This window comes from Cynocephalus volans, chromosome 4, assembly GCF_027409185.1.
Source record: "Cynocephalus volans isolate mCynVol1 chromosome 4, mCynVol1.pri, whole genome shotgun sequence".
NCBI classification, from domain to species: domain Eukaryota; kingdom Metazoa; phylum Chordata; class Mammalia; order Dermoptera; family Cynocephalidae; genus Cynocephalus; species Cynocephalus volans.
Window position 1 is genome coordinate 10,502,516 of NC_084463.1, and position 12,559 is coordinate 10,515,074.

Sequence of the window (12,559 nt, forward strand, 5' to 3'; positions counted from 1 at the left end):
TTAAACCAGAAACTATTCATAATACTGATATATTCTTAGGTTCCTCAATTTTCTATAATTCTTTAATTTTAAGACTGTAAGAAAATAGTACATAGATAATTGTACAGCAATCTCAACTGTGTGGGACAAAGCATGACACACAATTATATTATTTTCACTGCTCAAATGAATCGTCTGTACTATATTACTGCCTGCACTCTGTTAACAAAAAGGTATTAAGCCATTTACATTATAATCATCTACGTTAAACTACTGATCTCAGTATATGACAAGCACTTATAAGTTCTGCATTTCAAGTTGAAACTAGTTTAGAATAAAACCCCACTTCTTTAATAATGAGTAAACATACTTTTTTCATCTCTGCATAGGATCTGATTGTTCTTAAGTAAAATATCAACACCTTACATTAAAGCAAAATATCTAGTCTACCAAACAGAATATTACAATAATTTGTCTATAGTATAACTTACAATATTTGTTTCCAGCACACTTTGAGGATATTTAGAATATCCTATTGATCAATTAAATAATAGTTAAGAATCAGCATCCAGTGTACAAGGAAGAAGACCATAAAAGGCACCAGCTATTTTGAACCTACTTCTGATTCACCAAGAAAGATCACAGGGGGTTAAAAGCCTTAGAAGAAAGTGACCGTATTGTCTGAGCCTTAAGGTACCTTACAATGTCTAAAAGTTAGGCCTGCATTGTTCAATACACTGGCCACCAGCCACATTTTACTACTGAACACTTGAAATGTAGCTAGTGTGACTGAGCAACTAAACTTTTTAAAATTTTAATCAATTTAAATTTAAGTTTAAAAATGGAAGCAGGGATGTATGTGGTTAAAAAGGGGTAGCAAAAGGAGCCTTGTGATGATGGAATAGTTCTGTATCTTGATTGCAGTGGTGGTTACATGAATCTACACATATGATAAAATTGCACAGAACTACACACACACACACACACACACACACACACACACACACACACACACACAGGTGCATGTAAAACTGGTGAAATATGAATAAACTCTGTGAATTGTACCAATGTCAGTTTCCTGGTTTTGCTATTGCACTATAGTTACACAAGATATTAACATTGGGGAAACTGGGTGAAGGGTACTTGTGACCTCTCTGTTGATTTTTTGGAATAAAAATAAAAAAATAAAAAATAAAGCAGTGTAAAATAGTTTTCTGCTAAATACAATTTCATTGTTTTGATAAGACTACGTTTCACCGGAACTATTGCACCACATAAGATACTACTGTTCCATCATCGAGCACACATCAAGCACAAATGTCATTTCTAGCATTTCACATTAACACCTTGCTGACCCAGTCAGTGTAAACAGATTGATTCCACTCCAATGATGCACTCATGTACACTGTAATGTACTTGTCTGAATATTTTATGCATACAGCACAAGTTATGGTGATACCTGTATAAATTGTGATGGGTAGTTAAATTGAAGTACTTATTCTAATCATGATATAATTCTTTTAGTAGCTTAAAAACATAACCATAGACAGACTTTTAAATTTAAACCAGGCATACTACTGACGCAGACTAATGTAAAGATACAGAAGCTAGTAGTACCACTACAACAATAAAAGAAAAAAATACTGGAAGAAAATATGTCACAGATTTCACAATGAATGGCAGCTGCAGTTTTTTACGACAAAGAAAAGCAAAAAGCTGCTTGCTTGTGTGTAAAAAAAATAGATTAAGATAATAAAATGGACAATAGTAAGAGACATTTTCAGCAAATGTATCTGAAATTTAACGTTTCCCCTCCAAAGAGAATTGACAAAACTAGTCAACTGAAATCACAACTAAATGTCCAACAAAAAACACAATTAACAGGACTGAACTGCTAACTTTCACCACCTATAAAATGAAATGGATTCTTGCACACACACACACACAAATATTTTTAGATGGAGAGATGACAAAAGAAATTATTATTTCAGTTACAGAAATTTTGTTAGAAAATTATGAAGAAAAAACATTTTTTAAAATGTGAAAGATTTTCAATGAAGCCACCATACAACACTGTCCATAAGATATAAGATTTTTTTAACAATATGAAAGAACAATTGATTCAATTTCTTCTGAAAAATTGTATTCTTTTCTTTAGCTTTAGATGATACTTTGGGTACATTTTGTCTAAAAGGACTTCTATATTTACAAAGAAATATTATCAATTCACAGCCTAAAAAAAATCAATCTCACTGTATAGATATTTTTAATCTTTTACATTTGTCAAAGAATGATTTCAGCAAGGTAAGAAGAAATAGTTTCTATAACAGACAGTGTTCTACTGTTATAGTAGGTTAAAAAATCCAGATTTATTGGAATTTTAAAACAAGAGACTGATGATTCTCTACTGTTTCACTCCACTGCATGATACATATTTGTGTTAGTTTTTTTCTGAAACACACTCTATGAAAAGTATAATGAATACGGTTGTTAAAATCATTCAGTTTATGTACACACAAACACCATAAATTATCAGTAATTAATAGAACTGTTGAAACAGAAGACAATAAATGTAACAATCTTATGTTCTTTGCCAATGCTCATTAGTTGAGTCTGAAAGTTTTAGATTTACTGCACTTGTTATTTTCAATTCAAGATTTTCTTGAAACAAAAGGAATTCCTGCTAAATATTCAAATAATCAAAGATAGAAAATGGCAACATACTTTGTTTTGTTACTCGTATCACACTGCACCTGAACAAGATATGTGTGTGTTTGAGAATTTGCCAAATATATACACACACACACAATGTCATAGACTGACTTGTGTCCCCCCAAAATTCATATGTTAAGGCCCTAATCCCCAATGTGACCATATTTGGATATACAGGGCCTTTAAAGAGGTAACTCAAGTTAACTGAGGTCGTAAGGCTAGGGCCCTGATCCAATATGACTGGTGTTCTTATGAGGAAGAGTCACCAGGGATGCAAGCACACAGAAAAAAAGCCATGAGTGGGCACAGGGAGAAGGCCACCTGCAAGGTAAGAAGAGAGGCTTCAGAAAAAACCAAATCTGCCAACACCAAAAGAGCAATGGGAACATAAAACTATGTCATTTAAAAAAAAACTAACATTTTGAGACTGATTGGCAAACTGATATATCCATGCTGTATGCATAATTTATTTAATAGGAGTTTTTGAAAATAAGATTTAATGACAGACTTAAAATAAATTTTAAAATGTTTCTGATAAAGTATTCACTTGAGAGATTAGAAATTCATTAAAGTGTTTAAAAGGTTAAGACAATACAGTCCCTTGTTTTCAACTTGGTTTATTTGCTCCTACAATGAACTGGTATTTGACCTGAATTCTAATTGTTAAGTTGAAATTTCTGAAATTAATTTTCCAAAAAATAAATAAATAAATAAATAAATAAATAAATAAAATTAAAGAAATTTTTAAAACCTAAGGATGTTTACATTGGTGATAAGATGGAGGGAAAATAACAGCTATTGTAAACAATTTGAAAATCCATCATGTGTAATAGGAATTAGACTTGTTCTGCAGGGCTCCACACAATAGAAACAGCATCAATAAAGCAGACATTACAGGGCAATATATCTCGAATAAACTTTTTAAACAACTACCCTAAAGATTTAATTTGCAAAATGGGCATTTTGGTAATAGTATTTAGTACAGACAGGAGACATGAGTTTTAAAAAACAAACAAAACGAAAACCCTCCTGTTACTCAGTTGCCCAGAAGCAAGATGGAATGCCTCAAGAGGAAGTGAGTTCCCTCTCACTAAAGGTGTTCAGGTTGGCTGTAGCATCAATTGATAAAATGCCATAGACAAGATTCAAACATCAGAGATATTTGGACTGAATCACCTCTGATTCTTTCTAATCCTTGGATGTTTGTTTACAACACACTTTGTTTATGAAAATAAAATTGTATTTCTCCCTAAGTGAAGGATCTGGGAACAAGAAAAACTACCTTGGATTTCTGCAGTTTATGCAATTCAGAAACTTCTTCTCTGCTCCTGTCAAAATTACAGAAAGAATTCCTTGCTTTATATATAAATTATTTATATATAAACAAACAAGTATATGACTTCCAGGAAGGCATATAAACAATAACAGCATTTCTTTTTTATTTATTTTTACTTTTTATTTTCTCCACAGCAAGAATGCTTGGCAGACAACTGGAAAAAGCAAAAAGCAGGTAAATCAATTAAACTAAAACAACAGTATTAAAAGAAAATACCAGAAGAAACTTTGCTTCTAGTAGTATGACAACCAAGAAAATGATTCAAGAAACACAGCAACTGGCTATTTCTTATGGGAATATATAAAGATCTAACCAATAGGCTGAGCTGGAACGCAATTTATTTTCTATGTTAAACTTAGATTGTTTACATCAGATTAACAGGAATTTTCTCATCGAAATATGTAAAACAGCACTTGATTCATTTCTGCTTCTCTACTATAATTAAAGCAAGAGTCCCAAAATGTGAGATGTCATTGGAAGTCCAGTGAGAAAGGTGCATCCCAGAATTCAATTAAAATAATATTACAAATACAGAATCTAGGGAACCACTGATGACCCTACTTGTCAATATAGCACAGAGAAGGAATGCAAAGTAGGCAAGAAACAAGAAGGTAACTACTTTGCTCCTATGGCATAATTTACTCATCCTCCCTTCACTCACATTACAGGCATTTTTACTTTAAAATAATATTTACTTTTCCAAAATATAAAAGCACTGCCTTGGGGATACATACCTAGAAGCTGTTTCTGGATCACTTCCAGTACCAGTCTGATCTTTGTAAAAACTTCAGATGGTGATGGATGTTCCAAGTCAGTCCTCACAGATTCGAAACGAACAATAACTACATTAGGCTGGCTTTCTATCACAGAATGAAGGGATGGGCAAGATGCCAGAGGCCTAAGGATATACTTCAGCAGCATCTGACCTGAAAAATCATATGAACACTTATCAAAAAGCACAAGAAGACACTTTTAAAAAGTAAGCATATCAAAAAAAAAAAAAAAATCAATCTTTGAGCCTAACAACCAAAATACATATACCATGACATTACACACCAACCATTATGCACTGCAGGTTTTCTACTGATGTTTCCCAGACTGTCTACAGATTTTTACTTAAATTATTCAGGGGGAAGAAAAAAGAATAAGAGCTAGTTTTTTAAAAAGACAAAATCCAAACCCTTAATAAAAAGGGTAATATTTATGACAATTCCCTTTGATAAATCATGAGACCAAACCCTATCATTAATACTCTCCACAGAATATTTTATAATCTTTTCTGCCATCCCTTTAATACTGGGCCTTCTGAGACTTCAAGTAAATGAAACAAAGTAGCATGTTTTACCAAATGATTTAAGCTTGGTGTGTAGTTCTCCAAGAATGGAAAATGCCAAGAGGACAGAACTGATGGACAGCACGGGAGTCTTCTCCTCTTTCTGGGATTGCTCAGTGCATAAATGAAGTTCCGTTTGTAGGCAAGATTCCAAGCTGCTAGTATCTAAGAAAAAGCGGGGGAAAATATCAGCTGTCTCAGCAATATAAGATATTCCCACTTTTATTCTTCAGAGCCTATTCTCTACTGAGATTCCTAAATATGTAGTTTTATTACAATATACTTCTAATGCAACCAAATATTCATTATAACATATTTGTCCTTGGCATCACTTTAAAACAGGAAATGACTTTTTACTGATAAGTTCAAAGAATCAAAGTAAGTGTAAAAGAAACATGATGTGCCTTTAAGAAATGCTTTCTAAATATGTATTGAATGACTAATGCAAGGAATAAAAAATGAGGTCTTAGTTTCATAGACCTGCTCTATGTTCTTTCTGCCAAACAAGTTTAACAGGTAGGGTGTGTTATCACAAAGCTTTCAGCACACCTGCTATCTTCTCTTAATTTACAGTCTACTTGGGAATAGAATTTAAAATTTTCTAGATTATTTCCTTCAAAATACCTGACATACATATACATATGTGTATGAGGGTACTTCAAAAAGTTCACAGGAAAAAAAAGTTCATGGAAAGATCCCTATGATCTTTTAATTCAATTTTTCCACGAACTTTTTGAAACACCCTCGTACATGTATCTATGTACACACATACATATATAATGTATTTGGGAGCCAAAGTGCACATAGGCAAGGGAACAGGGGGAGACTACGAGGTTTCCCTTGAAATATACTAAATTTCAAGATCCAGTGTTGGAAAACACACCAGGTATAATGGCATGTCCTTTACATACACCTGAAGTTTCACTCTCAAGGCAAACAACACATCCAAAGAAGCCCACACCAAGGTGGGCAGAAGGGCTGAGGGCCAACTAGCACAAATCAAAGCCAGGGATGATAAATCCTATTTCTTCACTTTGCAAAGCACTCCCTAGCTAAAGATTTTGTCACCATTTTTTCCCCCAAGAACTGAAAACAATCAAGCCAAATCCCTTCTCTACCCACATGCCCATTAACCCCATCATCTTTTCTCAGCAAGAGAGAGAATGGCTAAACAGCTTCTTTAAGCTTTCTAGCTAAGATAAACTGTTGGAATTAGGGCTATTGGGAAAGAGTACATCCTACAAGGCAGTGGAAACTTAGTGTGGTCTCAAACTGCTACCTTCCTCTAGCACACTCTTACCATGTGGACTCCACCCACCCAATCATCTTTCCTCATTTTCCTAGGGAAGGGGACAGAAGGATGGATGTAAGAGAAGCAAGGTAAGGGTACTTTAGAGACTCAGATGAGTTAATCCTAACAAAGCACCTTGCTTAATGTGAGAACTCAATATAAACTTGAGAGGTTATGAACGAAACCTTCTCATCTATCAATACAAAATATTTAGAGTATATCCAGAGGCCAAACTGGTTCAGGCAGATTAAGCAAAGCAGTCCACCTGAGGTCAGCAGCACCTTTTGATGGTGGGAACTTCCATATAATCAGCTTCTGCCACTCTTCTCCAAGGTGATAAAGTATGTTCTGTTTCTGTATTGTGAGCTCCATGCTGAGAGATTTCAACATTTTTAAATCAAAGCATTTTCTGGATTTTAATAACTTCAAGCATTTCTGTGCCTGGTAGTAAAATGGAATCATTATTGAACATTCCATCTGGACTCAGGGCAATTAGAATATACTTGTATAATAATAAAGAATACATGCGACATAAAATTTACTAAAAACAAGAATAGCACTAATAGCTCATGTTTTGCAGAAAGGATTTAGTACCTCTTCTAGACGCTGAGCAGCAGCGACATACTTCTTCTCTGATAATGCACAATTATATTCATCAATAGCAGTAGAAAACTGAAAGGACAAGTATAAGTTATTATGTACTTTAATTTATACAGCCTATTATTTCAAGTATCTGTTTTAAAAATATTTTAAAAACATATCATCAGCAGATACCCATTGAATAATGAGACCAATTGAAAAAAAAATAACTTTCTCAGCACCAAAACACTAAAGCTCAAGTTGAGTTTACTAACCTCTTGTAGCTGTTTAAGCAGACTTAGGACTACTGAGTCTCTTTCCAACTGTTGCTTCAAGTCTGTAAATTCAGTAGTTGATACATGAAGATCCCTGCGGACCTAATTCATACATCAAAGACAAGTAATTTAAGCCATACCATCCCTAAGAAATAAAACATTTACAGCTAATCAATAAGTGTTATTAAGTCAATATAATTCATGTTGAAATTTAAATGCTAGTTCAGACTGGAATAAAAATCACAGAATGTAGAAAAAAGAGGCCTTAGAGGTCCACCTAATCGAAACTTTTATCCCATGCAAGAATACTCATTCCCATCAACATAATATCCTCATGTCATCATCTATTCTTAACTTAAGCAGTTATCTTTCATCAGAGAGCTCATCTACCTGGAGAAGGGTACCCCCACTGCAAAGCACAATTGGATAGCTCTAACTATTAGAAACATTTTTTATGTTGAAGCAGAATCCACTTCCCATTCTGTCCCACCTTTTTAGTGACTTTACACCATCAATTATTTCCTTCTTCTATATCTTTAACCTCTCCCTAATTCATCTTCATTTATCCACTCATGAAATATATATCAACTGAATACCTACTAATGCATGGCTCCTTCCATCAAATTTAAATGTTAAAATTTCTCCCATTTTTAAGAAAAAATTCCCTTCACTTCAGCAACCACCTTATTTCTCAGCAGCTGCCGTATTTCTCTCCTCCCCCTCACAGCTTCTGAAATAGTGACCCATACTGTCTTTATCTTCTCACCTCTTTTTCACTCTATACCTCACTGTAATCTGGTTTCTAGCCCCACCATTCCACCAAAACTGTTCTTACCAAAACACAAATCAACTCCTTGTTGCTAAATCCAAAGCATACATTACCAGTATTTAACTATTTAACAATACACTGTTACTTTCCTTCCTTCTGAAAAATTCTTTTCCCTTAGTTCCATAATACCATTCTCTACTGATTTTCCTTAGTTCTCTAGCCATTCCTTTTTACTTTCTTTTGAGAGCTTCATTTTCCCTCTGGCCACTCCACACATATTGATATTCCTTTCTCCCAGGTTAGGTTGTCTTCTAACTCTGAACTACTGGTTCTCAGCAAGGAGTGACTTTGCCCCACCCTCATCCAGGGAAATTTGGCAATGTCTGAAGACAACGATTGTCACACTGAGGGAATTCCCTGGCATTTAGTAGATAGAGGACGGGGATACCGCTAACATTCTACAATGTACAGGACAGACCTCCACAAAAAAGAGTTATCCAGCCCAAAATACCAATAGCGATGAGGTTAAGAAACCCTGCTTTGTCCATCCCCATGGCTTCCATTTCTAAGTGCTGCTATCTCATGTGCACATCATTTTCCCAGCCTCCGAACATGTATAAAAGTGGGATTAATGTGCAAAATGTCTGCTAAAATCTATTCTCCTTTTTTCCACATTAATGGCACCCAACTAAACTATATGTTCTAGCCTCCATCACAGTTGGATGTGCCCATGTGTCTAAGATCTTACCAATGGAATGTAAGCAGAAGTGATGTGTACCATTTCCAACTCTGAGTCTTAAGAAAATAGATGTGCCTCTTCCATGCCCTCTCTTTGCACTTTACCTCCAGCTATAAACTGGACATGGGTAGAGAACAGATTCAACCATGCAAATAATGGTAAAACCTTAGAGCAGTGCTTCTCAAACTATAACGTATATACTATCAGTTGGTGAATCTCATTAAAATACAGATTCTGATTCAGTAGGTCTTGGTTGAAGCCTGAAATCCTACATTTCTAACAAGCTACCACGTATTGCCAATACTGCTGCCCTACAGACTTTTGGAAAATAATATCTCCTAGAGGTCTCACATTCCTGCACTGTCTTGCAAGTGAGGCAATGACTGTCTTTAGTTCTGGGCTATCTTTTCAAGGATGTCTATGTAGCAAACAGCTTTGGAAAATAGAGACAGTGCCTCCCTCCAAAGCAAAAGAGAGGTATGCTTGATAACCATTTTAAAAGATTCAGGAGTCCTCTTCTATAAGGCAATCCCCACTGCACAATGCCCTATAGGAATTGGGACTGGGGCAACTGATACAAAAATGCTGATATTCTGGCTAATGCTGTGAATAATAAACTGTCCTTCATCTCTCACCAAGGAGACTCATGTCTTCTACCAGAACCCATGAAACTACAGCAGGCTAACTTGTTGACTTACACATAGGTTAAAATCTCAGTTCTTGACACAGACTATACTACAGTAGCTAGGCCCTAGATTATAGAATCAGCTAGCTTGCTAGACCACTACAACTAAAAACAACAAAAAAAAGTATCTTGTTTGAGCCGTTGCATTACTTTATTTTTTACAACAGTCTGGCCTTCCCCTTAAATCAATCCAACTGCCTCTGCAAGTCCATTTGGATATCCCACAGGCTCCTTAAACTCTTCAAATCCCTCATAAAAACCTGCTCTTTGGGCCAGCCCGTGGCTCACTCGGGAGAGTGCGGTGCTGATAACACCAAGGCCACAGGTTCGGATCCTATATAGGAATGGCCAGTTCGCTCACTGGCTGAGCGTGGTGCTGACAACACCAAGCCAAGGGTTAAGATCCCCTTACCGGTCATCTTTTTAAAAAAAACAAAAAACAAAAAAATCTGCTTTCTCCAGATTTTCAGTTTCAGTGATGGAGTAATCAGTGACCTAGTTCCCCAGTTATCTTTAACTCCTGCACATTTCACTCCCCACATCAACAGGTCCCAAAGATCCTATCTCTTTAATGTCACTAGGATTCATCCATTTTTCTCCATCCCCATTGCCAGTGCCTTTAGAGCAGGTCACCACCCTGTTCTTCTAGATTATTTTAACTACCTCCTAACACTTTAACTGCTGTCTTATTTCCCAATCTCATTTCCCTCAAGTCTTTTCTTCAAACTGCAAGCAGAATGGGATTCCTAAAATTCAAATCTGATGTTACCTTGCTTAAAGCCCTCCTTGTCTTCCGCAATGCCAACAAGGTAACATCTATACTACTAATCTGATACATGAGGTCCTTGCTTACCTTCCTAATCTCATCCCATGCCCCTTCCCACCACACTCCCTAAATACGTCACAGGAAATACCTTCAGTTCCACAAAAGTGACATCTCTCCACTCCCTCCATGCCTCTGCAATGCTATCCTTTACACCTAACCAAAACATTCATCCTTTCCCTGTTGCCTAATTAATTACCTATCACTTCAGGTCTTGGTTTGAATTGTATTTCCTACAGGAAGCCATAATTAGCTACATCTCCTCTCTCTAATGGGATTACTCCTATTTACTGTTGTATCACACTCCTTTACTCATCTACATCAGGCATGATTCACATTTTGAAATAAAAAACTATCATATTCAGCAACTATCACAGGATCTGGTACCTTGTAGGTGCTCAATAAACACATCAAATGACTGAATAATCCTCTTTATAGCATTCACCTATTGAATCTAGTCCCTTTCTTGAGCCATAAATCTGAACCTTTCTTCCATATGACAGGACTTCAAATATTGAAAGTGTTTCTTCCCAAGGCTAAATATCCTCAATTTCTTTCATTGTTCTTCAAACAGTACAGTGTTCAAGCCTGGACCTTCTCATCTGGACCAGCCAGCCGTCTTTCAAAACACAACCACCAGAATTGAACAAATTTCACCAGTCATAATCTGGCCAGAAAAAGGTACAAGGAGTCCACTACTGTCTTGTTCCAGGCATTTCATTTCTAATAGCACAATGTAATATTGTACTATTGACTTGATCAAATAGTCAACTGATTACGAATATCCTCTGGGAATATTTTTTGCTCTTGCCAGAGTTGCAGAGTAACAGATTCATTTTTTAAATCTCTAATCAGAATGATTGGTGAATGAGCTGCTAAACAGATTTTCTAGGTAACCAGTGGTTTCCTAACTTGTGAGTGAAGTTTTACAGAAAACTTCTGAAAAATACATTTGTTCACTTCCCTTCTTTAATAACTAACATAGGGAACAGACTTTATAACTTTCCTTGGTATTAACAACCTTGAGAATACATCATCATCATGATTTTGGATATCAATAAGTCCTGAGCAATAATCTAGAAATAAATGTAGAAGACACCTAAGATTGTACTTTGTTTAAATCTCTGATGTCAGCATGCCCTCTATTTTTGCCTGTTTTTCCTAAAAGAAACTACAGGAGAAAATTCTGGTTTGATAATAAATGTACACATATTTTTGAAATTATAAAGTGGGTATTACTGTTTCCAGACTTACTACCCTTAGTGATGATAGCACTCCAGCAAACATGGTGAACATCTCTAAAACCTGCTAGATTTTCCATAGGAAGTATATCAAACAGTAGCCCACAAAATGACACTATACAAAAAGGGCAAAGATCCTCTGCATGCCCTAGGAAAGTGGCTTTATGACAGGAAGTAGAGTGGTTGTGGTGAGCAAACCAAGCCAATTTTCCAGAAGAAAGCCAAAAGACAAAGAAGATTGTGCTGAAGCCTGAGTGTGTTGAGGCCAGAAGCAGATCTAAGAGAATGCTAGCCATTAAAAGATGTGAGCATTTTAAACTAGAAGACAAGCAAAAAGGCCAAATGCTCCAGTTTTAAGCTTTATCTATTTTTATTTTATTATGAAGACAATAAAATCCTGAGGTTATTTTTTCTAATTTACAAAGTGCCATTCAAATGCAAGACATTGTTATTATAGCTAAAAAAATTTTTTTACCATAAAAAAGAAGTTACTTTGGGCCGACCCCGTGGCTCACTCGGGTGAGTGTGGCGCTGGGTGCGCCGCGGCCGCGGGTTCAGATCCTATATAAGGATGGCCGGGGCGCTCACTGGCTGAGCGGTGGTGCAGACGACACCAAGCCAAGGGTTGCGATCCCCTTACCGGCCACAAAAAAAAAAAAAAAAAAAACCGAAAAAAAGAAGTTACTTAAATTGTAGTTTTGGAAAACATTTTTATTTCAAAATCAAAGTCATCCTACAAACATTTAGTTCAACCTCCATTTACCAATAAGGAAAGTAAGGTCTTGAAAAGTTGTACA

At 35.8% G+C, this 12,559-nt stretch overlaps 1 protein-coding gene across 2 annotated transcripts in view; it reads right to left on the reverse strand.

The window, feature by feature from the left end:
- Positions 1–12,559, reverse strand: part of ZW10 (zw10 kinetochore protein) — a 31,145-nt gene that overhangs the window by 16,043 nt on the left and 2,543 nt on the right. For both annotated transcript variants that reach the window (XM_063094465.1, XM_063094466.1), the window contains exons 3-7: positions 7,506–7,607; positions 7,246–7,323; positions 6,933–7,092; positions 5,373–5,525; positions 4,762–4,953 (exon numbers count right to left, since the gene is read on the reverse strand). In XM_063094465.1, coding sequence (XP_062950535.1) covers positions 4,762–4,953; positions 5,373–5,525; positions 6,933–7,092; positions 7,246–7,323; positions 7,506–7,607 — 685 coding nt within the window. The remainder of the gene's footprint in view (positions 1–4,761; positions 4,954–5,372; positions 5,526–6,932; positions 7,093–7,245; positions 7,324–7,505; positions 7,608–12,559) is intronic.